A 27,786-nucleotide genomic window follows, 5' to 3' on the forward strand; every position below is an offset into this window, starting at 1 on the left:
AGCGGTATAGTTTGTGCCTTCCCTTTTATCAATCTTTGTTGTCCATTCTGAACAGCCTTGTTTGTACTAAAAAATTCTGGCTCTTCTCCATGACTGAAATTATTTTTGGTCCTTTTTCCCCCTCATTCAGAGTTGGAAGTTGTGATGTATAGACTGGACTCACAACTAAGAAAAATGTCATCATTTTACACCAAATTAAACTTAGCAATTAATGTGTCCCTTTATCATAAAGCTTTCAATATTGTTACCCATACATGAGCTTCTTAGGTTCGCAGCAACATGCATATGACAACTACAATTTGTTGATAATTTGTAGATATTTACTTGTCCCCTTTAGTTTTTTGTTATGAATTTTGAGATTATGCAATGGCATAGGAATATCGTTGCATGTGAAAATACTTAAAAATTTATGCAGTGCACATGTCCCAAAGAACCTTAGATATGTAGGACATTTTGGGATCCTAGATTTCTATAGGCTAGTTATAATTTGTAAAACGTAGTTGAAATCGACCTGTGTCTAAAGAAGTGTATTGTAGCATTGAAGTTATGGATCATTTTACAGGATTGTGTATCATTCCACGTAAATCTGGTAGATTGAACTTCCAGCTCTTGACCAGTGAGTGACTTGTAATTGTACTACAGGGTCACTTCAGATCTGACTGTACATCTAGCCCAGTTATACTTGCAAGGGCCATACTAGCATGGCCTGAAATGTTGGACTAGTTTAGATGGCCACCATCATATGGTCAGTGGTCCAACAAGAATTTATGAAACATAAAATATCTTTTTATATAACATAAAATATTTTTTTATATAACATAGATTACTTGTGTTTTAGGCTAAATCAGGCAGGATCACAAATTTATTTCACATCCAAACTTGCGATCCTGATTCAATGGACCATATACATTTCAACTCATTTTGTTTTATTTGGAATCAAACAATATGAAATAACATAAATCTGATTACACTGACGGCCTTTTTATTAGCTAAAATGGTGTTTGGTCGAATTTCTTTTATCTGTATCTCAATTTTTAGTATAACCAAAATAACATCATGGCTATGCCTCTAAATTCATCATGCTGTTTAATGCTCATATTTGTTTTCTGAGTACTTTTAAAGAACTTTAGCCATATCAGATGGGTGAGTACATTTATTTCTTGTCACTCCATGTGTTTTTAGTGTATTAATTGAATGAGTTTGTCATAAATATTTTTGCAGTTCAGTTTGTATGCTTGAAGCTTTTTCCCCCTTTTTTGTTGCATTTTTATGGCAATCATATTTCCCTATAATTTACTATTTCTGCATCATGGAAGAAAACTCTTTTTATAAAAACAAAATCAATTCTGAGATTATAATCTGGCATGTAGACCATGAAAGCTTAGATTTTCTTCTATCAAAAAAAGTGGCAGTGTGTATTAACTTTAACATCTCTTCCAATAAATTTTCCTGATTCTGGTATGTATTAATAACTTTTTGCCTGTAATTTACAGAATAGCTGAACCTCATCCTGTGGATTCTTGCGTTATGTGTAGTAATGAGCATATTTATTTGGTCAAATGGACAGAAACTATACTTTTTCTTTTTGTTGTGGGTTGAGATGGGGGATTTGTACATAGGATTAAAGTTTTGTTCATAATTTAAGATGCTAACTAGGCAGCTGTATATCGACTATTATATACATGTCAGTGAACTACATTTGTAACTAGTTGCTTGGATCTACCTATGTCCCAGCAAATCCCATGCAGTCACAGTGATATATATTAGGTTAAGCTGCTGTCGAAGTCTTTTGGGATATATATGTGTATATATGCATGTGTGTCTGTATATCTATATATCTCTATATATGTTTTTCTTAACTTTGTGCTTTTATGCTTTTTTTTTAATGATTGTCAGTGGACAAGGGAGACAAAATTTCCACATGCTGTCTGGGCTGCTGGTCGTGCTCTTATTGCGCTTCTTCTGCCAAATTTTGATGCTGTTGATAATATATGGCTGGAGCCAGCTGCTTGGGAGGTTTGTCTTGGTTTATACCTTTCTTGTCCTGATCAAACTTTTGGTATTATTCATTTAAGCAGTGATCTTAGCGAGAGTTGATTGTTCATAGCAAGGAATTATGTAGCGTCAAAACACAAATATTGGTCCTGTAAATAGTTTTAATATACTTACACTAAAGAAAAATTTAAACCTCCAAACAAAGTTTTGATCAAACCTTGTCAACGATTTTGGCATATAACAACATATGAGTTATGAGTTTAGTTAATTGTCTCGATTTTGTACAAATTGTTAATATATTTACTGAGTTTATATAATTATCTTGCGAAGCAGTCTATGGTTAACTAATTCCTTAACAGCAAGAAATTATATGTAGCTGTGTGATTTATTTCTTGTCATCATTTTAGCATTTCTATGTGTGTTCTGTACTTTTATTGCATAGACAGAATTTAGTGCTATTAATCCACCAGACATTTACATGGAAGGCTAAAATATTGAATGATTTTTGTCGAACATTAATATCTGCTGAAATGTATTTGATCTAAATATCTAATTCTCTGTATAACAATTTATTTCTAAGACTAATTCTTTCAAAAGGCCAACTGAGGATTCTCCTATGCCCGCTGTGCTGCTAGAAGAAGCTGATTGATGACTCAGCTTTAGCCTTCTTGCAGTTATGTGGGATAAGCCAGAGTTATTGATACTTATTCAAGCACAATTAATGTTACCTAATCAAATTTCAAAACTGTTCAACTGGCGATCTATCCAGGAAGTCATCTTTTCCTCGGAGTTCTTTTCTAATTTGTTACAGTGGCTTTGGTCAGATTGTGTAATGTCTATTATGTCATCCACAGCATTGAATATAACATTCTTAATTTAGAAATTTAAATTTAAGCCAAACATCAAGTATGTTTGGATTTGTGAGGAGGAGTCAGAAATGTATTTATTTCATTGATGAAACATATTCCAATAATTTAGATCAGACTCACCCTGTATCTGCATAGAAAGTTAGCTCTTCCTATATATTAAACAAATTATTTAGTGCATATACAAAACCTACTATTTGTTTGGTATCATTTCTATGTTTGTGCATATTCAACCCTGGTTTCAAGTACCAGTATATGCCAATCCTTGCTCGCTAGCATGCAGCTTGTCAGGCCGATGTTGGCATCTGGCACTAGGTTGGTGTCAGATATCTAGGTGTGTTGGCCCATATCAACCCGGGCCAGTTGAATACTGTTGATGTGACTTGGCAGTGCTTGTCATGAAGCCAAATATCCTTTATTTATTTATTATATTTATCGTTTTGTCATGTTACAACATGGCAAGGCATATATTGTTCTGATACACCTTATGCCGGCTGCACTTGAGTTCTAGCTTCCAAGTTCCTGCTATGTTGGTTGAAGTTCTCTACTTCTATCAAGAAATGTTTGTCAGATGGAAAGAATGATGACTTTTATCCTTTCTTTTTTTAGGGAATTGGATGTACAAAGATTACAAAGGCAAAAAACAAAGGCTCTGCAAATGGAAATTTGGAATCAAGGTCATACCTTGAAAAGAAGCTTGTCTTTTGCTTTGGTTCATATATTGCATCTCAAATGCTTCTTCCTTTTGGGGAAGAAAATTTCTTGTCCTCATCTGAGCTCAAGCAAGCACAAGAGGTATGTTACATTTTTTGTACTTTTGGTTGCAAAAGCTAGTACTAAATTCATTTTCTCCCTTTTGAACATTTTTTTTGTTGGACTTATGATCTTTTTTCCTCTATTATATGATTGTTATCTACAGATAGCTACTCGGATGGTGATTCAATATGGATGGGGTCCTGATGACAGCCCTGCCATTTACATTAGTAGCAAAGCAGTATTTACCAATTCCTGAAGGCCCAAGTTCCATCCATATAGATCTATGAAAACACACTCAGCACTGCCTTTTTTTTGTGTCTCCAATATTTTCATGGATCAGCATGCTTTATGTTTCATATATAGTTTTGCTATGGAATATATTTTGAAGTATAATGTGCTGGTGGCATGTCGGCCTGGTAGTGATACGGTTAGTACCATGCCATGTCATTCCATTGCTGGTGCTTGGCACACAGGCACAGATCATGCCAATTATTGGCATAGAGCAGGTATTGTGCTGGTGTCAAGTGCTATTGGCATATTATGTATCATGCCCGCCAACCGGTGGCTAAGGCCATGCATAAAACTTCATGATTCATGCAAAGATAACAAAATATGTAAAGCATGGAGTGTTGATGGTTTTTCCAAAGCTATTTCGTATATGATTGTCAGCTTTTCATGTTCTGTGTTGAAGCATCATTTTCTGCCTTTGTTTTATCCTCAGCCAAACATATTGTGGTGGATAGAATCAACAATTCAAAAACTGCTTAGTTCACACCTCATACTTAAGCATCCATATTGGTACATTAAATGCTTGGCTCAGGCAAAAATTGACCAAATAGCATCTGAATTGACTCCACGAGTCAGCCTCGAACTAAGCAGTATGACTAGGTATCTCTTGCATGTCTTAACGGGTCTTTGTCCTCTCTTTCCACCATTCAATAATGGAAATGAGGAGAACATGGAGAAACGATAATGTGGTGCTCATATTTGCATTGGATTTCCTTCATATTAGCAATTTTTCAATTTAAAAGTTACTTCGAGCTAGGTAAGAGTGCCTCTACACTTATTTTCAAAGATTTCTTCAAAAATCTGAACCTTTGTAATTTAGTTTAAACTAAAGGTAACTCTTTTAAAATTGAGTTCAGAACATTTTTAATCATCGGATTATGCTCATGAAAATCATGTTAATTTGGGGTTTTGGGTTGATCCCCAAAAGCATACACCAAAAAATCGTGTGAAGTCAAAAAGTAACTCTAAGAAAAGGGTGTTTGTTTTAGTTGATTTTTGGATATATTGTTGAGAAGTGTCTGATCTATAACCTACCAGAATTATTTTTTTGATCTTTTTTGAATTAATTCTCATAATTTTGATAATACTAAGTAATGAATTTTGGGAAAAATCCATAGCATGTTGACACTAGTTATGTGCACATGCTATCAAAATTTTGGACAATAATGCTTGCAATTTGGGCCTGCTTGTGTTGTACCTAAGCTTTGGCCCAAGATCATTGTAAGTAAATCAACCCAAGGAAGATACCTCTACATGGGTTGATTTTTTTCTATGTTACACATATTCGGTCAAAGCCTCAAGTGAAATTTATTTCCATGATTATTTTGATTTTTTGAAATTATTTTGAAATGATTTCCAAAAAATTATATATATGGTGTTAGATAAATATACATTGTTTTCCAAGATACGTAGTATTTTTTTCATAAAATTATCTTTAATCAACGTTCATTTGTTAACTAACAAATGCATTATGCATGTATAAATTAAATCACCAATAAAATGAAGATAAATTGAAGCACTCATGCGCATAATGTGAATACACTAATGGAGTGTGTGCAATAAACTTGCACTTCAATCCAAGGTATAAAATGTTTCTAAAAATTAATGAAATTGATCACAAAATATGAATAAATAAGTGAGTGCCTGCCATCAATCATAGCATGTTAGTGATCACATTGTAGACTAGTTCAATTTTCCAGGGACCTAATTGCATTTATTTGCTGATTCTAACATTGGTTTTAAATTTAGTCCGCATTTCAAGTTTTGTGTAGCTTATTGATAAATATAAATGTCGCTAACCATGATGTGATATACTGATTTATACTAATTGTACCATACTGTATTGGTAAGACATTGATATAGTATCACAGTTTGGTTTGGTATATGAGTCAAACCAGTCGATACTCCCACCATATTGCTTGCAAAACATAGTATTATGATAAGGAAACATGATAAGAAGTCCAAAACTAAATTTTGGGGCTAAAATGTTGTACCAAAATAATTTGGGGCATATCTATGCTTACCACTTTATAGCCTTTGTTAGCATGATCCTTGAGATGGTGCATGCTACGCCCTACCATTGGTTGGTATGGGTTTAGTCCTCAGTATTTCGAACCTTGCATAAAATGCATCATTGATGAGGGGGAACATAAAGTAGGAGAATATCCAGGTTGAAAGAGATTACAGGTGTTTTATCGGGGTATTCTTCTTTAAAGTTTGTTGAGCAAAGTGATATTTCATTTGTTGATCTTGAATCATGTACAAATAAGAACTCCAACATTGAGTAAGTGGCCATATTTGTAGAGGTGAATTGAGAGTGGACAAGTAAGGTACTGGTATTGCACCAAGGTTCAATATAGTGTAGGGGCCAATCTGATATGTATTAGGTGGAAACAACCGATTTTGTCTAGTTTCATTCTGTAATTTGTACGGACCTATATCATCTATTTTGTGCGTTACCACGGCTGGGCATATGAAAGGGTCTCTTACAAGGTTTGTTGTATCAGTGTGCACCCTAAAATGGATTTACCATACCATACTGGTACAGAATTGAGACTCCGTATGGAGGGTGTACCAAGTTTTAGTATGCTGAACCGACCTTCGTACTAGGCATACTAACACTGTACTAGGATGATACCGGTACAGGATCCTGTATCGAGATGGCGAACCTTAATTTTCTGACCTTGTGTCAATATAGGGGCATACTTGCAATACTGGTATCGATATGATTCCCAATGCCCTTACAATGAACCTTGGTATCAAGTAAGAATTTTATATGAATACTTATTAAAATGCCCCATTTCACGCTCATCTAAAGTTCCTTTTCACATGTTTGGGTCTATTATTGTGATTGATTTTATGATGTTCCCTAAGCTAACTAATTCTCAATGATGGTAGATCTGATGGACTGCTTGATTTTTACTTCTGTTAGTCCCCGTCCTTGTATTTCATATCCTATTTTTGGCTTTCTTTCTTTTCTTTCCTCAAAACCAACTTCTCACAAAGAAAGATACATCTGAATCAGATCTTGAATTTCAGCATTGCCTTTAGCATTTAATGATCGTTGTTTCTGGATTTCATTTTGTAACATTTTTGTTTTGTTGAACTACATATCCATGGAAAAAATCTTTTTTTTTTCAATGAAATACCTGTGACCGAGACCATATATCTGATTTAGAGCCTCATCATTCTTTCTTCAGTTCTTGTTCCTTCATACTTGTCTATTATTTGACATTTTGACTTAGTCCTTGTAAGGAAATCATAGATTTGTTGAAAGGTTTAGAACACTTTACTTGTAATAAAGATTAAGTAGGAAAATGTTCCTTTTATTTATCAGCAAACTTCATTATAATTGCATTCAATTTGCTAAATCTGACAGTTGAGTGGTATATGCTACAATAGTTCATGTATGGAGAATATTTGATCTGTCATTTTTGCTACAGAGTTACTTATAACTATGCTATGTTTAGAATTCTGAAAAATATTTGAAATTGTTAAAACACTGAACTCTAATAGCAATGCATAGTATGATATTTTCTTTCATCTTTAAGTACATGACTTTATATTTAACATCCTTTTGCATGCTCATCCAACTCTAAATTTCTTTATTCCTTCCATTCCCTATTTTTTCACCTTTGTAAAATCTCGTTTGCTTCACATTTCTCCTGATTTGTACACTTCTGTGGCCTTTCATTGTTATTTTATTTGTTCAGTTCTTTTGCTCTGAGTTATTTAACTGGCGCTCTTCTCTTTTTTCTCTGGATGCCACTTTGCTAGCTTGTTCTGCAGTAAGAACATCATGACATGTGTAGTTATGTGCATGTTAGCCTCCTTTAAATCCTTGTTGCTGGTTTGGGCATAGATGACCAAACTGTTTAGAGCATCCATTTTCCGATTTAAAATTAGCAAAGCTTCATTAAATTCTTCTACTGCAATAGAAGCAAAACTAGACCCTGATAGTTCAAAATTGAAATCTGTCATCAATTTCATTTTTTTCTATTGAAACTTAAAAAAGTAATTTTTGAGTTGGATTAACTAACGTGCTTTTGAATTTTGCATAAAATACCCACTAAATATCAATTTGCAAGAAAATTCAGGTTTTTTTAGAAGAACAATACACATTTAGGGGTCCCTGGAGATTTTTTCTTTTGGGGCTAAGTATGAGGCAAGCAATACACATTTACTAACTATCCAATACATTTTTATTGAATGTCTGATACACATTTTGACTATCTGATAACCATTTGTTTAGACTATCGCCTGTCTTGTACTTAGACTGGGGGATAATTTTTTCTGGGGATATCTAAGTGTCTCATTTGCAAAAAAGAGAAAAAAATAAGGATTCTAGCCTTTTCTTGCAAAATTGATATTAAATGGTTTTTATGCAAAATCCTTAATTGCACTTCTTGGAAACTGCTCTTAGAAGAATGCCAGGCAAGCAGGGAAATGAAAAGATCCAAAAAAATACAAAGAAAAGTTATATCTATGCTTTGTTAATGTCTCATTTAAAATTAGTGGAACAGACAAATTGTGTGTAGAGAGAAGGGGGAGAGAAAGTAGTTGGCAGGGGCTCCAACCTCTAGTTACTCATTCTCTTCCACCCAAACTGCTCATTTCTCCATAACTTCATTGCACCGCCCAAGAAACTGAGCACCTTAGCACCCAACTCCATCTGCCTTTATCTTTAGCCATACGTCTTGTCAACCATGGCTAGGCCTGTTGGGCAATGCATATAGAATGAACTTCCCATATGAACTGAAAGGTTGCATTCAACAGCACTACCCAGCTTGACTTTTCAGATTGGACGTTGTTACATTTGGGTTCATTTCCGGATCAGAAATGGGTTCATTCAATCCACTTGATAGGAATAGATATTAAAGGACTTACATGGTAGACCCAAATAAATAAATGTTAAATCTAGCATTTTTTATTGTTATGCAAAGATTATGTTTCAGTTTGCATTAATGTGGTCCTTGAAACATCAATTCATGGGCTTGATTGTCAATTATTATATAACTTTAATTTACTGCTCAAATTCGCCTAAATTACTATTGATGGCTTTCCTGCTGGAGTTAGATCTTTATCTATTCAAGGTTTATATATCTTTTTTTCTATTGGATATTGACCAGAATATTAATTTAGACTCCTCAAGTTCACCTAAATTAGTACTTGCGGCTTTCTTTCTAGAATTAAATCTTGATTTGCTCGAGGTTCACTGTTAATTTATTTGATCAGATTGACTTGAATATTGATTTGTTGGTTCATCCTTGCTGCCTTTCTTATCACTATTGATCCATTATTTTGATTAGGTTGGGACTTTGAGTATGGGTAACAACCATGAGTTTGAGATGGCAGCTAAAGTTGAAAAGGTATGGATCCAATTACTTCATGTGGATTCAGTGTATTAGCCCTGTGGAACCAGACCCTCCATCTTTCCTGTGCATATAAATACGGAACCGATGACATTCTCTGAAAACCTTTATGTTGTGACGATTTACATTGTAAATCCATTTTTATTGAGTGCTTTGTTTCCCAGATGTACAACTTGGCATACGACAAGGCTAGGGATATGCTTCAAAAAAACCGTCAAGTGCTTGAGAAAATTGTGGAGCAGTTGGTCGAGTTTGAAAATCTGACTCAAAAGGTGGGTGCTTCCATTTAGTAGTTATTTTATAAAATATACTTTTCAATCCAGGTGCTGAAAGTAATGAAAGTTGGCATAGTCTGAAATTCTGAATATCCCAACCGAAAGCTTGAACTTGGTTTAGTCTCCACCAGGTTAACCTTGCAGTCAAAGATGCATAAATCTTTATCAGTTCAAAAGAATTTGTATGTGAAAATTGAATACGTAAAATTGCTTGTGTGATAATGAACTTACAAGAAACCTCATAAAAAATGTATGGTGAAGGCAACAGAAAATTTTTTTAGGGATATTTTAAGTACATCCAATGAAGGGCCTCTTAGCATTTTCTTTCTTCCAACTGCTATCTTAGCATGGCAGCACCATGTCAGCAGTCATTGTTATTTAGATTCATAATGACATGATATTGAACTTTGTATTTTCTGTATTGTTACCCTTCAGTATCTTTTATTTTTGTTTATAAGTAAGTTTATTGTTTTCATCTAAGAATTATTAAATAATAATAATTGGTCAATCAGTTTACTGTTTATACATTTAACTTGATAGATTTTAAAACCTTTGATGATTATTCGTGTACTTAAATATTTACCTGGTAGGGTGGTACTACAATAATCAGTCAGGTATTTAAATTATATAAACTTCATAATCTTTCTAATCAGTAGGCATTTATATTCATTTTCTTGTTCCACCAGGATTTGTTAAATATTCTTGAAGACTATGGAGGAACTCGAGAGCAAGAACCATTCTTTCTATCAAAACATTATTATAAGGAGGTATTTTCTTTTATTTCTTTCGAACATCTCACACGGACTTAATTGGATTGCTTGATGATATTATTATAAACAACAAATCTTATGATATATTATAAACAACAAATCTGCATGCAATTCCACCAATGTATGAAAAGATTTTAATGTGTCACGTATTTCCCTTGCTTCCTCTGCATGGTGTGGTATGATCTTACATATTTTTCAAATATGTAAGGTTGGGACCTTATTGAAGGAGAAAGAAAAAAATATGCACCACTTAAGTTTGTGTTCTCTATCCAAAAGCGTCTCTTTCACCATTTACTAAATATTCATGATAGGCTGTCTTTACTGGGACTCTTTGCTTTTAAACGAATGCTTTTTTTAAATGAAAAAGGATATGTATTGGACATGGACTTTCATATTTGATGGCCTATCTTATAGCAGGTTTCATTAGTTAGCACCCTAAAAATGGGTGTTTCTTTAAGGAAGCGTTATCACATTTCTGAGACCACAAAGACCAATTTTTTCCTTTGCTAGCTCCAATCCATATTTTTGTTATGAACTGCTAGATAGAGTAGCACTCAGAGGCACGCATTAACAAGCCTAGATCTCTCATGAACCTTTTAGATTCTATGGTCCTTTAAATTATAAACCAAGGTCAGCGGAACCGTCCAGAACTATCCGGTTCGGAGCGTCCCGAGCCATACCGACAGCGGACCCTATTATTTAATTTACTAATAATATATTATTATTTAATTTATTAAACATCTATTATAATATTTAGTATATCGATATTGAAATATATAATGTGATGTAAGGTCATTGAATTATATATTATATTATATTATAATAAGTAATTGATATTTATTATATTATTTTTTATAATTCTACTGTTTACATAGTAATATATTGTATCAAATTCTTTTAAAGTACATGATGTATTGGTATAATATATTTCTAATATATAATTTATATTACTAAATACAATGTCTAAGAAATTCTTTTAGAATTACCCATGCACTAAATAAGAAAGGATTTTAAATACGATTTTGCTTTTTAGATTTTTATTTGACATTCATCTTAGGGTATGTTTTTCATCAGCTTCCTTCACCTTAATGTTGTGCCTTAAGTTTTTCTGGTTTTCATCATTTTCCTTGAAGTAATCATTTAAACTTGATTCATGAATATTGTATATTTGATCTCATCTTGCTGTGGTAATGATCTTTTAAATAACCAGTCTCCAATGAAATTTCTGCTTCTATAGTGTTTCAGCAATGATAAAGTTGACTTTTGCATTATTATTTCTGAAATATGTCCATATAGATCTAGCATTTGAGCAAGCACTGATTAATTGTTATCTTTGAAACAATCAGAATATACCATGGTCAGGTTTTCTTCCTTGTAGATTTATCTTAGATGTCAGTTGTGATTGGGAATTATTTTTAAATTATTGTTTCCCTATGGTTATTTGGGGCCTTATGATAAACTACGTGGAATATCTTGGGATGCACTGAACAACCTAGTCATCTGAAAGGGAGATTGAAGGAGATTCTATATCCAAAACATTGCTGATGTGATACGGGGCCATAAAGAAATCCTGATTAAATGGGAAAGGGTTGTTTTGAACTTTAAATCAGATTCCAGGGTTCATCCTTCATATTGCTACCAGGGCTTCTATGCTGTTGTTTAATATTTTTTGAGTCTATATTCTTGTATATTTTACGTTTACTAGAAGAAAAAGACTTTCATTTAGTTTATGATGCATCATATCATGTCTTTTCTGCAGCTTACCTCTGGCAGCTCCCTGTATGGTGAGGGGAATTCAGCAGTATTGGACCTATTAGGTACCTCAACTTAAGGTATGATGGCCAAGGTTTTGTAGACTAGCTCAAATACAACTCAAATGTTTTGTATCAGTTCTCACCGAGTGAAGATGTATAGTTATCGAGGAATTTATTTCTATTATTTGTTTGATATTTTTGCCTAATCTTCTCATTACAGCTTGTGGATAAAGGATGATGTAATTCTTTTGAATTGCTTGCACAGTGAAAAGAAAAGTAAAGCTCAGTAGTTTGAATTCCAAGTATTTTTTTTTCCTTTGCCTGACAGTCATGCAATTGGTTAAGACTTCATACTATTATTTGCATGGATGCTAATATTCTCAAGTTTAGCATGGATGATGCTTTTACATGGATATGTTATCGATTTGAAACATCATAAGGCAATCTCTGTTACCACTGCTACCTATCTATCTGCATTTGGAAGCAATTAACCTGGAGAGATGCTACATGTGGATTAAAGCCACCTATGCATTGTGCCTATGGTGCTTATGGCACCAATTTTTAACCAGCATTCCTTTGGCATTGTGGTACAAATATCTGAGTTAGCAAGAGCACTCTTTTCGGGCATGCGATTTCTCAGTATATTTTCAGTGCCAAACAAAATATTCAGGCGTTTACATGTGATTGACAGTGCAGGGTAGCGTGTCTACAGATGGCTGATGGCATGTAGGTGAAGACTGCCACATTAGTACCAAACATCAAGCTTGGAAAGGGGAACTTCAAACCAGTCAGAGTCTATGGAAAAACGTTGCGTCAAGTGGCCACTTCAGCGTGAAGGGCGTGTTCCTAGAGAAGTGTGGCAATAGGCCCATTGTATAGCAACACTGTTTCTGATTTCTAGCTGTTCTACCTGATTGCTGCTGCTGCTGCGGCTGCTGGCGAGATGGGAATTGAAGTTAGGTCTTGCATCAACTCAAGAGACTTTACCAACTTCACATCATCAGTACACATACATGATTGATTAATTAATTGATTACAATTATATATTCTGCAGCGTGCCTCGTGGATATGATGATTTGTTCAAACCAAAATTTGTACTTCCACCCTCAAAGGTTTACTTTGAGCAGCGGATCTTCATGAATATTTGAAGGTTCTTACTAATTGTACATTTAACTAGACGCTAGTAAAATGTTTATGCAAGTGCATGTGTAAAAGGTGAGAAATATAATCAAAAACATAAACGAACATAACTCAATTACAGAAAATGAATTTTGCATAAAAAATTTACTTAAAGTATCAATTTTGCAGCAAAATACTTTTTTTACATGGAAGGATACACATGATCTCCCAATGATTTTGCTGCTGAACCTAAGGAGATGATAGGTGATAGCGTAAACAAATGTGTATCGGATATCTAAAATATTTGCATCAAGCATCATTCAATATGCATCTAGTGTTTGGTAGATGTGTATTGCTCGTCTTTTACTTAGATCTGATGACAAAAATCCTCCGAGGACTCCAAAATGCAAGTTGCTTTGTAAAACAAAACAAAAAAAAGGTTCTCAGATATTGCAGCTGGTTGAAAAAAAGCAAAGAAGGATGAAAAATACTTAACTATCGAATTAGGCATGCATGTGCACTAAATTCAGATATAACTATTTCTATCATGTAACCTCTCTATTCAGCTATTCCGATTTTGATAATTAGCATGTATGATGATACGAAGGATGAGATTTGGTGCAATAGTAAAATTGTTTCATTGTGATCTGATGGCTATGTATTTGAGATATAGAAATATTCTGTCTGAATCCGAGGATAATACTATGTATATTTGACCCTCTTCAAATCCTGCAATGATGAGAGAGTCATGCATTGGGCTGTTAATTTTGATTACCTTATGGTTTTCCGACTTATGGAGTAGGGAATGTTCATGATTGCTACCATACTTTCATATTCCGGTGGGATGTCTCATATGACATCGAGAGAGGATGTCATCCCAAGTGTCGGGACAGAATCATCGAGTTGTCATCCTATTGTTCCGATCAGCATCTCAGGAAATTTTCCATCCCAATTGTCAGAGATAAGGTGGGATGACAACATATCTCATTTCATGGAAAAACCGAGGCAATCCGATCCCATAGAATTTAAAAATCTTGATTATATATGTAATGGTTATTCAGACTCAGCAAGGACATCAACAGATCTATTTTTAGTGACACCTTATGTGCAGGCATGCTTCTCTTTCCATGTATGGTCGAACACAGGAGTGATGGCCTTTTGCTATGATGAGTTCTTTGTCCGTGTCCATCGGCAAATGAAAACTAAAATGGCTGGATGGGCCAAGCTGCTATCCCATGAGCAAAATTCCGGTTGAAAAGAGTGTAATGATTTCTACCTGATCCAAGATAGAGAGAAGTGGAGGATGGAGGCTCTGGTTTAAGAGTTGCTGCTTCCTCACCCATCAATCCATCTATGCGAGGAACAGTGCCTATTATTATAACCTATCTCTTCCCCTGAAATTACGTGTGGGATTTGGGAGAAAAAGGTGATCAGGAACTGCAGTCCTAATTGTCTTAAATCTCCTCTGGAAAATACGTCTGTCAAGTTATGCTTTTTATTTGATTGTAAACTGAATAATGTATGATAGGAGATTAGAAATCAATAAAATTTAGTCATAGATCTTATCCTCGCGATCATTTCACCTGTTCTATACATAAAAAACTATTTCTTTGCGAAACAAACTCAGGATTTTCTTTTTAAAAAATTTTTGTTGTTTGCGGTAGTTTGGTTATCAATAGTGAACTCAAGTGCTAGTCCTGGCACTAAATGGTTCTTTTTTTTTTCCCCTCGTTTTAATGATGTCTCCATTTTTTCCTGTGGAAGGTTAGGAAACTACTTTACATGGTTTGAGACTTTTCTGGCAGGCGTAAGTTTGAGTGCTCCTCTAAAGTCTTATCAAAACCTGAAACTGTGAGCAGTTCTTTTTTGAGATTGCTTGTGTTGCTGTCAATCAACTTGATGCAATCTTCTACAGGCGTCAGATTGTTAGTGATGTCAAATCTTAGTTCTTCCTGCCGCTGCTTTCAGGAACTTTCCTCTGCTGGATGTCTGGCTATTGGATATTGCTATGATGATTTGATGTTTAATCTTTCTGATTCCATTCTTATATTGTATCAGTTTCAATTTAGGTGCACTACAGCTAGACTTCAACATAGACGATGTCATAAGTACACGTGGCAATATATGGAACATTGTTAGTGCACAATGTCTGTTTGTAGTCTTCTTAAAGTTAAAAATCGCAAATGTCCTACCAAAGTGCAAGTGCTTCCATGCTTCAATGGGCAGGCTGCTATAAGCCACTAAAAGGATCAGCTTATAGAATCTATTATTCTTGTCTGCCGGCCCTTTTAGTTGATGGTGTTTGATGACTTGGAAGGGCACCACATCAATCATGTGTGATGCTTCCATACATTAATTTGCCTTTACATTATAATATTGGATGGTTGCCTTCCCATGATGTTTGACTGTTCCATTGGACATATACCATTGAAGAAGTAAGAAGCATATGCTTCTGTTTTGATGAAAAGGAAAAGACATGGAAGTAGATGCTTGAAGGTCTAGCACTGAGATGGGGAAAGGAAGGCCAGATGGAACAGCAAGAGAAAATTTTTCTAGAAAACAAGAATCTTTCTCAAGCCTAGGGAGGATAAGAGACCCTGTCTCATTCAAGGGTTTGCGTCAGCATACCAACCACCAAATGGAACTCTATTCCTTGAGGAGGAATCTGAGTAGTGGACACTTATTTAAATTGCAGAAGGATCAAGTAAGCATGTATGTAGGTATTATTTCTGAGAAAATCATCAAGCAGAGTAATATTATCAGAGAAGGCTCTGTTGTGAGGTGAACCATTTCAAAATCCAACATTTTTTTGAGGACATTATTTGTTAGGAAAAAAGTGGAATCTGAAAGCAGCGACATCGATTTTTTTTTTATTATAGAAAAAGCGGCAATATCAAGTTCGGCCTGTTCATTTACATAAGAACTAGCTAGCAATGGATATTCCATCTTGAAAAGAAATTAAATCATATTGATTTGGGATTTATGGATTTCATTTTGTCGGATATCGGTAAAACTGTGAATGACACCAAAAAAAGAAAACATGGTGGCATCAAGTGAATGCCGATCCATGAAGGTCATGTTAATTTCATGAAAAGGATGAAGAGGCTGCTCCAAAATTTTATCGGGTGAAGGCAAGTGCAAGCCTTTTGTGTTGTAAGTAATTATGAAGTAAAAGAAACATTAGACTTCCGGCTTCATAAAAGTAGAAAAGGCCATTGTAGGAATGAAGAGAGATATTTCATTAACTATGTAGAATGCTAATTGGGATAAGATAAAATAAAACAACAATTATGCGATGAGATCTGAAGACAAAACAAATTATCAAATAAATGGAGGAAGCAAGGTTGATAACGCAGTAGATCTTGCCACATGATTGGCTGTGAGTTCAATTCTTGGAGCATGCACATGAATTTATTTATTTTTTCCTCCCTATTTTCTATCTGTTATCTTTGGAAGGAAAAGGATTGATAGTCTGCTAAAGTACCAAAGACTGAAAGAAACAATGTGGCGGGTTTCGGAGGAAGCTCATTTGATGCGAGAAAAGTCAAAACACTACGCAATCTTCCAATTCCACTGAAAGTTGAATAAGAGTTAAAAGTGGCAACGTACTGTTTGACTACGTTGTCTCCATAAAATATAATGGAGAGTGACGAGGATGTCGTTTACATAAGTAGAACAGAGATCCAGTACGCATTATAGCCGCACATCTAGATTGCGTTTGTGACAGATAAGATTGTTCCTTTCAGGCTTGGATTCTTCAGCCCTTGACGTGATGTCCACCACCTAACCCAACAAAAAAGTATGGGCTGCGAACGAGAAACTACAATATGCATGCAAGCACATATGACAACATAACTTCACGTAATTTATAATAATCCCTTCCCAATAATCGTATCTTTTATCTTCATTCACAATTAGGAAGACAAAATAATATATCCAACAATATTAATAACGTGACATGCGCTGCAGCAAGCTTCCCCCACTATGGGGAAAGCATGCATTCCATATTCTCCCAACCAAGTTCTTGCCCTCTAACATTGGTATAGCACGTCAAGGAATATATAGCCAAAACAATAATTCAAAGAGTACTCCCTCGCCAACATGGGTGGACTGACCACTAATTCCATATTCCAAGGCTTCATTACAAGTCTCCTTTCCTTGCCTCCCCAAAACCACCTCGTGCCTCAGATCCTAACTCTCTCTGCCCACTACTGGTGGTCTGGTGCTCGAGTAAGCATCCACAGCATTAGAATCCAATGCACCACGAGCACCACATCCTTTTCCACCTCATGCTTCATGTCCCCCACTCCATTCCATCAACCTATATATATACCATGCACTTTCATTGAACTCATTACCATAGTCTCCTTGCCAGACTTATTAGGAAGCCAGTATAGTTGAAGAGCCTAGGAGGATGATAGGGTGGGCTGATATATATAAGGTGGTGGTGGCCATGGTGCCGCTCTACGTCGCGCTGGGTCTTGGCTACGGCTCGGTGCGGTGGTGGCGGATCTTCACACCGGAGCAGTGCGAGGCGATCAACCGCCTCGTGGTCTACTTCTCCCTGCCTTTCTTCACCTTCGAGTTCACAGTCCATACCGACCCCTTCGCCATGAACTATCGAGTCATAGCGGCCGATGCCATCTCCAAGGTCCTCACAGTGCTAGTTTTAGCTGCATGGGCCAAGTGGAGCAGCAAAGGGAGCTACGGCTGGTCCATCACCAGCTTCTCGCTCTCCGCGCTGACCAATACTTTGGTCGTCGGCGCGCCGCTGCTCAACGCCATGTACGGGCGGTGGGCGCAGGACCTTGTGGTGCAACTCTCGGTGGTGCAAGGCATCGTATGGATGACATTCCTTTTGTTCATGCTCGAGCTGAGGAAAGCAGGAATTTTGGTAACGACGGTGGCTGCCACCTCAAATGGTGGTGGTGATGTTGTGTCTGTTGAACTGCAGCCAGAAGCGAAGGATGTGGAGGAGAACGCCGAGGTGGCGAGCCGGCCTTCCTTCTGCTCGCTCATGATGACCGTGTGGCTCAAGCTTGCTCTCAATCCAAACTTTTATGCGAGCGTTCTCGGCGTCGCCTGGGCTTTTATCTCCAATCGGTAAACATCCTAACGTCACTTCTAATTGCACTAAATAATTAATACCCTAAGATAGCCCATTGCACTGTTATATATATATATATATATATATATATATATATATATATATATATATATATATATATATATATATATATATATATATATATATATATATATATATATATATATATATATATATATATATAGGGGATTGATAACCTACTCTCTGTTATGGTAGGTTATCAATCTACCCAGAGCATTAATTGGAGGGGTTAAGAGGGTGAGTAAATGTGAGATTGTAAAAAGACATAAAGCACCCTTAAAAGTTACAAAAAATAAAGGTATTTTTTGTCCAACAAAAAATGGGTAGATTGATAACCTACCATAACAGAGAGTAGGTTATCAATCCCCATATATATATATATATATATATATATATATATATATATATATATATATATATATATATATATATATATATATGTTGTGTGTTTTTTGTGGGGGACATAAAATAGCACATATGCCATCCATCCAAGCAACTAAGGGCTTGGTTGGAAGAGTTGGAATGTGAAATTGAAATAAGAATGAGTGACTTTTATTCCAACACCATTTTATTGAAGAAAGTTTCATTCTGATTTTGATTACAAAAGGGAATGATATTGCCCTAATATCTCCATACTCAGTCTCGATTCTTTTCTAGTATTCAAATTTCATTTTGATTTCATTTTCAATCATAAATCAGATGCATTGAAAAATATGATCATTCTGATTTCTATCCATTTCAATTCTAATTTCATTTTCGATTTCGGTCGCGAATCAAATGCATCTTAAGTGATATATATTCATTGAACGTGGCAACATGATGGAAGTCCATAACATGTTTTGCCGTAAATACGTAGAGGTTCTTTCTTAGATATATAGATAATGAGCTACCATATAGGTTCTCAAAAACCAAAAACCTATAAACTACGTAAGTACTATATATAATATTGTACATTATAAATGCTATTTTATACTCCATAATGTTCTTTTTCGTCCCTGCTGATTATTTTGTTCCGGATAGGTGGCACTTTGAGATGCCAAGCATCATTGAGGGTTCGGTGTTGATCATGTCAAGATCAGGGGCTGGATTGGCTATGTTTAGCATGGGTAAGGACATGTACTCTCTCCAAGTTCATATTAGTAATGTTCTAAGCCTTTTTGGAATAAACAACCACCTGAGTTTGCTGTGAGTAGGACTGTTCATGGCACTGCAAGAGAAGATAATCGCATGTGGGCTGAACTTGACCGCCTTCGGAATGGTACTAAGGTTCGTTGCAGGGCCTGCAGCCATGGCGATTGGTGCCATCGCAGTTGGACTTCGTGGTGATTTTCTGCGTGTGGCGATCATAGTGGTAACCTTTGTTAATTTACGCAACGTTGCTCATGATTGTTGAGGCATTCATGGCTTTGCATGTCCTGCTTAGAATAGCTGCTATGATCATGATTTCAAGATAAGGTTTATGGCATTGCATAATTTTTACCTATCAACTTGCTCGCAGTAATTGGTATTTCTCATTCATTAATGTATGAGATTCATATTTTTTTACTTTTATTATTTTAAAACTATATTATTATCATTGGTAGAAGCCATCATGATTTGATATATCTAACAAAGTGGCTTCATGCCTTTACATATGATACATGGCATATCCATCCATTTTTGATCATAGCCATCAATGCTACACAGCACTCTACGATGCAAACTACGTTGTTTGCACTATAAAATGTTGTGCAGTGTTCGATGGCAACTATCAAGATGACCATCAAACAAGATGGCTTTACATACGATACATGGCATATCTATCCATCTTTTGATTGCGGCCATCAAAAGTAATACAACACTCTGCCATGCAAAACACCCACCGTAGAGGATTCTAGATTCGCGTTTGCATTTTATTTTTATTATAACAGCAAGAAACGTTTGGGGCCGTCCTTTTAACTCTCAGAATGGAATTGTCTAAGGTACTGGAAATAAGTCAGGCTATCAAAAGCCTGCTGCAGATAAAGGAAGGTTATGTCAGTCACCGCTCATCGGGAAGACTACAGGATTTTTTTTGGTAGAATAGTTTATCATATAGATTATTTTGCCCTTTTCGATGGATCTTCACATCCTTTTCTCCATCGAACTCGACTCCTCCTGCCTCAAACAACAGAGATGGCCCACTCAAAAGATCAAAAAGTATTTAGGTAGATGTCAAATAATGAACCAGACTGAAGGGGGCCCGTTTGTTTCAAGTAGGATCTTTACCCATGAATCATGGTCAGTATAACTTGAAATGGTTAGCCAGAATGAATGGAACCCATCTCCTAGTATATGTTTGCTTTGCCTTGGTTCACAGCCACCAGTTTAAAGCTAGCACAATCTCTTACCACTATTGGCGCAATAAGTGTCATCAGACCGCCAAGTTAGTGCGCTGTAATGAGTTGCTCGCCATAGTGCGCCGTAGTGAGTTCCTTTCATGCTTCTTTGATGAGCTCTAATGGAGCTGACTCACATGCATGATAACTCTGTCATCCAACGATGAGCGTGAAAATACCATAAATCACTTTGAATTCACTCTTCAATTTCTGTTTCTTTTCATCTTGAGTCGACGACACCTCAATGTGAGAGAGATCAAAGCTTGCCGAGTTGTCCATGAAGGATGTAGTTTTATATCCATATGTAAGAAGAACACACTGAGTTTGTATTCCATGCAACGTGTTTTTAACACTTCCTTTATGTGATTGTGCAGGCTGCGTTACCTCAATCCATATCTTCATTTATTTTTGCTAGGGAGTATGGATTGCATGCTGAGGTGCTTAGCACTGCGTAAGTTAACCCAATGATATATAAAAGACCATGCATTGCATAGAATTTTTCATTTAATGCAGATTTTTTTAACAGAATTTGCTGATGCTGGTCATTTTTGCAGGGTCATATTTGGAACGTTGGTTTCCTTGCCACTGTTGGTTGCTTGTTATTTTGCTCTAGGCTTCATCAATTAATGGCATACTTTACTCCCCCTTTTTCTCTGTATCAAAAAATAAATAAATAACCCTTTTCCTAACTACAGCATGGCAATAGACTTGGATACTCCAGCTACTATGCGAACGCATGGAAGCCAGCAATGAAAACTCTGTAGGAGGATTGAATACAAGAAATCCTTGAAAACATTGCTTCTACTGTGCAAGATTTATTAAATGCTTCCTTCTACTTAAATCATTTTGTTACATCTTCTCTTGGAGAAATAATTTGGTTTATGAACGAATGCGTTATTCCATTTTGAGATGATGTATAGAGGACGAATCCAGAGGGATAAACCAAGCTTGCGTAAGGCATATGCTTCGCACATCCTAATCCAATAAGTAACAGCCAAATTTCTTTTTGCAATCTGCTTTATATGATCTGATTAAACCGAGTTTGCATTATACACCATGCCATTCAGTGGAGCATGTAAAAATTCCAGATCAGTTGAGCGAATTTTTTTTTAATATCATCTCTCATACTTAAACTAAACTAAACTTTAGCATCTTCAACCAAACAAAATTTAATAAAAGCAAGATTTATAAGATATTGCTTTTTCTAAACCCAGAAAAAAAGCAGTTACTAGAGAGGTTATTGCAAGCCACACTGCTGGCTTAAACTAATTGAACAATAATTTCACCCTCCACGTCATGTCCCACCAACAATAATCTTACTCATCATGAGACCACAAACCAGAGTTATTTTACAAGTATATATTGAAGCATTCTCTGGCTCAACTCTCAGATGCTTGCATTCACACCACCTGAGTTTATTCAACTTGGCTGTAAATCTACAATCAGTTAATCAAGTTTAGATCCTAATCCTGCATTCGAGTCTATGATGGCAAAATTGAACTAGTTCCAGATGTACACAAATGACGAAAGTTCTACCCAAATTATAATTCATTCTGTCCAAATACACACAATCCAGCCATCCCCTGCATGGACCATCTAGCATAGCACCAGAATAAGGTCTTGCATTCAAATACCAAGGATGTAAGCAAACATCAAGGTTTGTTCAAAGAGAACTTAAAATGCTTTTATAACATCAAAAATAATTGTAGTTTTGCACATCAATGGAGTTGAAAAGTTTTGCTGAACATATTAAAATAGTATAGGGATTCCACCCATATAATGGGATCCATCTCCATTTAGCATGCATGCTTTTGGGAGAAGTCAAATTGAATAAAATGCTTGAATGGTGCTTTTTCCACCTTTTTCAGCCCTCTTGGAAGGATCCTCCGACATTCGTACCATGTCACTAATCCAATAACCAATTAAACAGATAAGAAAAGAGCGATTACTTTCCCTAGTGATAGCTCCACTGATCTACCAGAAACAAAGTGATAAACAAACCATAAAGCTACGGTTGCTACTTGGTTCCACTAACTTTCTACTGCCCACAGAACTTTTAAAGGAGTTTCCATGTCCCAATATTTTTCCTTACATTGAACCTGAAACCAAGGGATGGAGATTCAAATATAAATATTGCTTTCCACAATGGGTGGCTGAACTTTCAGCGGAGCAAATCTCCCATGATCAAGATTCCAGATCTTGTTTGCTAGGTAAACATCACCTAAAGCATTGAAAAGGAAAAAGCTATTCTGGTAAAATTCAAAAAGACATCTGACGATATATCTAAATAATAATAATAATATACTCCAGATGAGTCATTATTCTATAATTGTCCCAAGGGAAGGAACCAGCTGAAGAGAAAATTTGATGGTGAAAAACATGCAAGAAAAGGGAACAACTTAAGCTTTGTTGTAATAACAAATTACAGTCTATGAACTCACATCCTTATGGTCCATAAAAGCATTTAATTATGCATTATTTTCACTAGAAAAGCAAAAATTCGAGAAAGAAGGTCATAGGATTTCATCAGGAAATGACAGAAGTCACAGCATGATGTGATTAAAAGGCATTTTAGTATGGCAAATGTATATACTGATTGGACGAGGTAAAACTGCAAAAATGTAGCAGAAAAATCAATCAAGAAATGATCGTGTCTACATTTAATCACTTAAAATACAAATGATTCTCTGACTGATGGATGGCTATGTTTTCACATCTAAATAAGCAAAAACTAATTCATTGGGATCTGCATAGTTTCTTGTCCAATCTGCATTTTGATTGATCTGCTAGCTTACGTGGCTCATTAACAATCACTCCCCTGAATTCAAAAATCTACATGGTATAATTCAAAGCCTTGCTACTAATTATCAAAATCCCAGACAACAGCTATTCAAATAATCAACCAGGAAAGCTGTAACTATATAGTTAAACTTTGCATTGACATGTAGGAGAATATATTTTTCAAGGAAATAAAATGCAGTTTCAGCAAAAAGAAAAATGATCTAGAAACAAGGGTTAAGAGGTAAGTTATGTTTATCTTTAAAGTTGTAGTGTATATTTTATAAATAAAAGAGAAGGACCTCATATTTAGCATATTACCATCATCAAGGTTTATTAGTTCGCTAAACCCCACTAACTATGCATCACCTTTACATTGCTGAAGCTGCTCAGTGCTTAACTTTTGGTCTGTCAAGATTTTAAAGTTCCACATGAGAGAGAGCGAGAGCGAGAGAGAGAGAGAGAGAGAGAGAGAGGATCAAAATCATGGCAACTTATTTGCTTTTGCTGATAATCTCTGCTATGATCCTTCCAAGTTCTTCACCAGAATCCTCTTGTACATGATGACCTGCCTGCAAAACCAAACAGAAGATAAGATTTCACCACTAAAATCCTAACATGAATAGTAACTTAATGGAAATCAACACAAATGCAACATATCTTCTTTTTTTGTAGTATGACTTCCAAATGCCACTATTAAAAGCCAATAAGCCTCATTTATAGCTTTATCTGTTGTTGAATACCAGTCCTCTTCTTAAGTTCCATTTATTTAAAAAACATAAAGAGCTTTGCTAAAAGCCAGCTTGCCTCAAATTTGTTAGCTTGCATACCAAGGATTTTTTATTTTCTGGTTTCTGAACAAGGGAAATTAAGGTGCTTCTATGCCATCTCCATTTATTGATACGATGATAGGATGAAGTGGCTCACTATGAGGCACAACAGCCATGAATCACTGCATGCCAAATGCATACTAGCATTTTGCAGTCAAGCCTGGCCCTTCTCAAGGCCATGGCTTCCCTCTAGATGAGAATCTATTCACCATGAAGATAAATGAGGGGAGAGGCAACCTCGCCACCAAACAAAAGCTATGAGGGTTTCCAGACAACCCTTTATCTCATCAAGGGTCTATCCGCGATCACATGATGAGCTGGAAGACTCCAACCTTTGAAATCTAAATATATGGATACTCCATGTTTCCAATTTCTGCTAGGAGTAGCTAACTCAAGAGGTTATAAAAGCATCTTTCATTTTGTGCCAGTCATTTGTTGCTTACTTCTGACTTAGTCTTTCTCTGCTCCACTTTCAATCTCTTCCAAACCTTCGCTATATTCTCTCATTCAAAATCTTGCAATCTCTACATCTGAATCCAGGCCTTGCCACATACACATTAGAGTTCTAATGACTATCAAGAACCATCAGATTCTATACTCCAATATAGGTAGTATCAACTATCTTTTAGAACTTCCCAGAAAAGAAGAAAGCTGTTTATTTCAACTTGGAGATGACAGATACCATTAGAATGCTCATACTTCTGCAAACCTACAATCATTGTCGTTCAGTTCCAGTCATGCTAGGTTGCAGTAAGAGAGTTTCCATACTCCTATAGGATCCTCTAGATTCTAAACTTGTAGGTTAGGTCATAATTAGAACAGTATCGGTATCTTATTAATACAATGGTATTGTATCCACACAGGTTGTCTCTTGGCATCAGCACAGCAAAACAGAAGTGAAATATCATGTGAAAGTACAGTACTGACATGGAAGCATACCAATATCGATACCCTGCAGGCATGGTTTGATTACCGATACAGGGGTGTATTGATCACATACCATCATGGCACATGCTGCACCCTTTTGTCTACCTCTGCTTTGCCAATATGGAGAATTATGGCATGCAATATTTATTAGTACATACCATGGCATAACCTTGCTCGCCACCATAACTTGATAGGCCAATATGGACTGCAACATGCTGATACTTAAATCTTTGCTTCAATCTCTTTAGGAACCTGCTTGCTTTATTCTTTGATGAAGGCTATGCTTTATTCTTTAAATCCTACATGAACTGTTAGAGTTTATAGAACTTGATTAAGAACCGATAGATTTTACACTTAAGGCTATGCTATTGCAAATTGCTGTTGGAGCTCCCAAAACCATTGTAAAAGCCCAAAGGCTCTCTACACAAACTTGAGTCATCTAGGTGAAGAGGAGAAAAAATAGCTTCGGAAAACACAACTAACTTGCAAGGTCCGCCGAACTGGTACTGGGACCCATGCCGGTCGGCGCCTGGTACGGTTCATTACCGTACCGAACTGGTACGAATAGGGCGTGCCGTTTCATGGACCAGCATGCCCAATTGTTTTGGAGTTTTCTAGAATACTTAATTGCTAATCACTCTTTTTGAACTTTTTCAATGATTTTAAGTTTAATTTAATAATTTTTTTGATGTTTTCTTGATGTTCTTTTGATTTTTTTTGATATTTCTATGATCCCGGTTTAACCTAGATCATGCATCTTATTGCTTTAAAATGATACAAATCATAAAATGATTAGTGAGATGTTGCATTCTACAATGAATATAAAATATCCTCAAATCAAGTAGTGACATAAAAATTAAAAAAATAATACAATCAATTATATATATTTAAATCCAACATACATACCGATATCTAAAATTGGATCGAGTGGCGATGCCTCTTGTAGATATCCGGATTATGAGCATAGTCAGAAGGCACATCAGCCCACACTTCTAACTAAGCAGCGTTGTAGTTTTGTATGTTCATCCCATAAGAAACGCGCACCGGATTATAAGCATTTTTGGATCTCTCGCAGAAGTTCTGGCTCTGAGATGTATCCTCTGACTGATAATACGGTTGTGGAGGAGCCCATCTGAATATGCCAGCAGCAAAATTCGATCTGTAAGATACTCTGAGCTGCGTAGGATAGTAGCCATCGAAAGGTGCCTCAGATACACCATATCCATACCTCAAAAAATGCATATGATTTATCTAATACATAACCTTATTTATTTATTTATTTATATATTTTTAATAATTTTTAAATTTAAAAATATGTTTAAATATCATAAATTCAGAAAAATATGATTTCTACCTCAAAAATTTCTTCTGAATTATGTAATACATACTACTAATTTTTCATAATTTTTTGTATTATTTATATATTTTTAATTATTTTTTAAAATTTAAAAATAATTTTTAAATATTAATTTTTAAAAAAATTAATTTTAGCTAAGATCCATGTAGAACCCAACATTGGATACTACATATATTTTTCTAGGCCCTCAGGTATACATCAAATGCTACTTAATTTTCAAGTTTTTTTTCCAAATTTAGGCCTAAACCATTGTGCACATGATCGCATTAAAACTTGAATAATGGATACCAAATTTTTATGAAGAGTAGCTTGCATGCCCCTTAAATACGTTTCTGATTTTACAAATTTTTTTAAAATTTTATTTATTTAAAAAAATATATTTTAATCTAAAAAAATATTTTAAATTTTTAAAAATTATATATAATCCGAAAATTAAAATTGTTTATGACAGCATGTAGATCGTCTATAGATCTACGACATAAAATCAAGCCCAAATCGAAAATTTTGGCATGATGTCCTTCTATTTTACAATTTTTGAGCCATTTTTTCAAGTCTCCCTCAAAAAGAGAATGAGATAGAAAAGAGGAATCACACCATATGTAGCCTTGGATCTTCCTTCTGATAGCTTGAATCGGTGTTGTTTTTGAAGTATTTGGGAAGAAAAAGTGGCAGAGAGAGCCGCTGCTTTCAAAATGCTGTTGGGTTCGGGCTTCCCAACAGACACTTGATGTTTTAAAAGCATCAGGTGGAGTCGACAGTGTCAACCCGGTTCGAAACTAGGTTAACTCGGTGCGATCGCACCGAGTCTATACCAAACCGACCGGTTCCGACCGATACGGAGTTGAACCAAAATTATTAGGCGAACCGATCCGGTTTCGCGCTGGGTCTGCTCGGCACTGTCCGAATTAGGCGGTTCGGCCCTGCTCGTTAAGTCACTAAGAATCATGCTATTAAGCTCCTGGTTTCATAAACAATTGAAATGGGATGGTGCAACCAATATTATACCGTTCTGACATAAAACTAGCATCGGTATGGGTGCTAGGCCAACAAAACTCAGTGCATCGGTAATATACCAGCCATTCTAATCTACACTAATGTGTAACAATGCGTACCGACTGCACCGGTGAGTACCAACAGCTTTTATTTTTCTTTTTTGAAGCTATCAACTTCTGTACATACCATCGATATACTAGCATTGTACCAGTATTGTACTC

General features: G+C 35.7%; 3 protein-coding genes across 37 annotated transcripts in view; 2 read left to right on the forward strand and 1 right to left on the reverse strand.

Annotated features, from left to right (window-relative positions):
* EMB2458 (FtsH extracellular protease family) overlaps positions 1-13,276 on the forward strand; it is a 34,063-nt gene extending 20,787 nt beyond the window's left edge. For 5 of the 6 annotated variants that reach the window (XM_008804026.5, XM_088708674.1, XM_088708675.1 and 2 more), the window contains 8 exons: positions 1,897-2,016; positions 3,471-3,656; positions 3,781-3,855; positions 9,215-9,274; positions 9,442-9,549; positions 10,239-10,319; positions 12,082-12,154; positions 12,768-13,276. In XM_008804026.5, coding sequence (XP_008802248.1) covers positions 1,897-2,016; positions 3,471-3,656; positions 3,781-3,855; positions 9,215-9,274; positions 9,442-9,549; positions 10,239-10,319; positions 12,082-12,153 — 702 coding nt within the window. In that variant the 3' untranslated portion in view covers position 12,154; positions 12,768-13,276. The remainder of the gene's footprint in view (positions 1-1,896; positions 2,017-3,470; positions 3,657-3,780; positions 3,856-9,214; positions 9,275-9,441; positions 9,550-10,238; positions 10,320-12,081; positions 12,155-12,767) is intronic. The other variant, XM_008804027.5, reaches the window with a different exon arrangement.
* A 4,027-nt stretch (positions 13,277-17,303) lies between these two features.
* LOC120111872 (auxin efflux carrier component 5-like) lies at positions 17,304-21,536 on the forward strand. Its single transcript, XM_039129944.3, has 5 exons — positions 17,304-18,298; positions 19,344-19,429; positions 19,517-19,674; positions 21,055-21,131; positions 21,235-21,536. The coding sequence occupies exons 1-5, from the start codon at positions 17,610-17,612 to the stop codon at positions 21,305-21,307; spliced, it is 1,083 nt and encodes a 360-aa protein (XP_038985872.1). The 5' UTR covers positions 17,304-17,609; the 3' UTR covers positions 21,308-21,536.
* Positions 21,537-22,338: 802 nt separating this feature from the next.
* LOC103716142 (alpha/beta-Hydrolases superfamily protein) overlaps positions 22,339-27,786 on the reverse strand; it is a 40,319-nt gene continuing 34,871 nt past the window's right edge. For 8 of the 30 annotated variants that reach the window (XR_015972039.2, XR_015972038.2, XR_015972037.2 and 5 more), the window contains 2 exons: positions 26,122-26,391; positions 22,339-24,030 (listed from right to left, as the gene is read on the reverse strand). Coding sequence is in view for 7 of the 30 variants with exons in the window: in XM_088708679.2 (XP_088564805.1) it covers positions 26,264-26,347 (84 nt within the window). In the remaining 23 variants the exon portion in view is untranslated. Of the gene's footprint in view, positions 24,031-26,121; positions 26,392-27,786 lie in introns of those variants that run through there. The other 22 variants (XM_088708680.2, XM_088708681.2, XM_088708684.2 and 19 more) reach the window with 17 other exon arrangements.

This window comes from Phoenix dactylifera, chromosome 12 (genome assembly GCF_051530095.1).
Source record: "Phoenix dactylifera cultivar Ajwa chromosome 12, Ajwa_hap1_PhDact_Kaust_v1.1, whole genome shotgun sequence".
In the NCBI taxonomy this organism is placed as follows: Eukaryota; Viridiplantae; Streptophyta; class Magnoliopsida; order Arecales; family Arecaceae; genus Phoenix; species Phoenix dactylifera.

Bases quoted from the DNA above. Each gene is read 5' to 3' on its own strand.
- LOC120111872 (XM_039129944.3), top strand. From the start codon at position 17,610: ATGATAGGGTGGGCTGATATATATAAGGTGGTGGTGGCCATGGTGCCG. The intron at 19,430-19,516 runs GTAAGGACATGT...TGCTGTGAGTAG, and splicing joins ATTGGCTATGTTTAGCATGG to GACTGTTCATGGCACTGCAA. The intron at 19,675-21,054 runs GTAACCTTTGTT...GTGATTGTGCAG, and splicing joins TGCGTGTGGCGATCATAGTG to GCTGCGTTACCTCAATCCAT.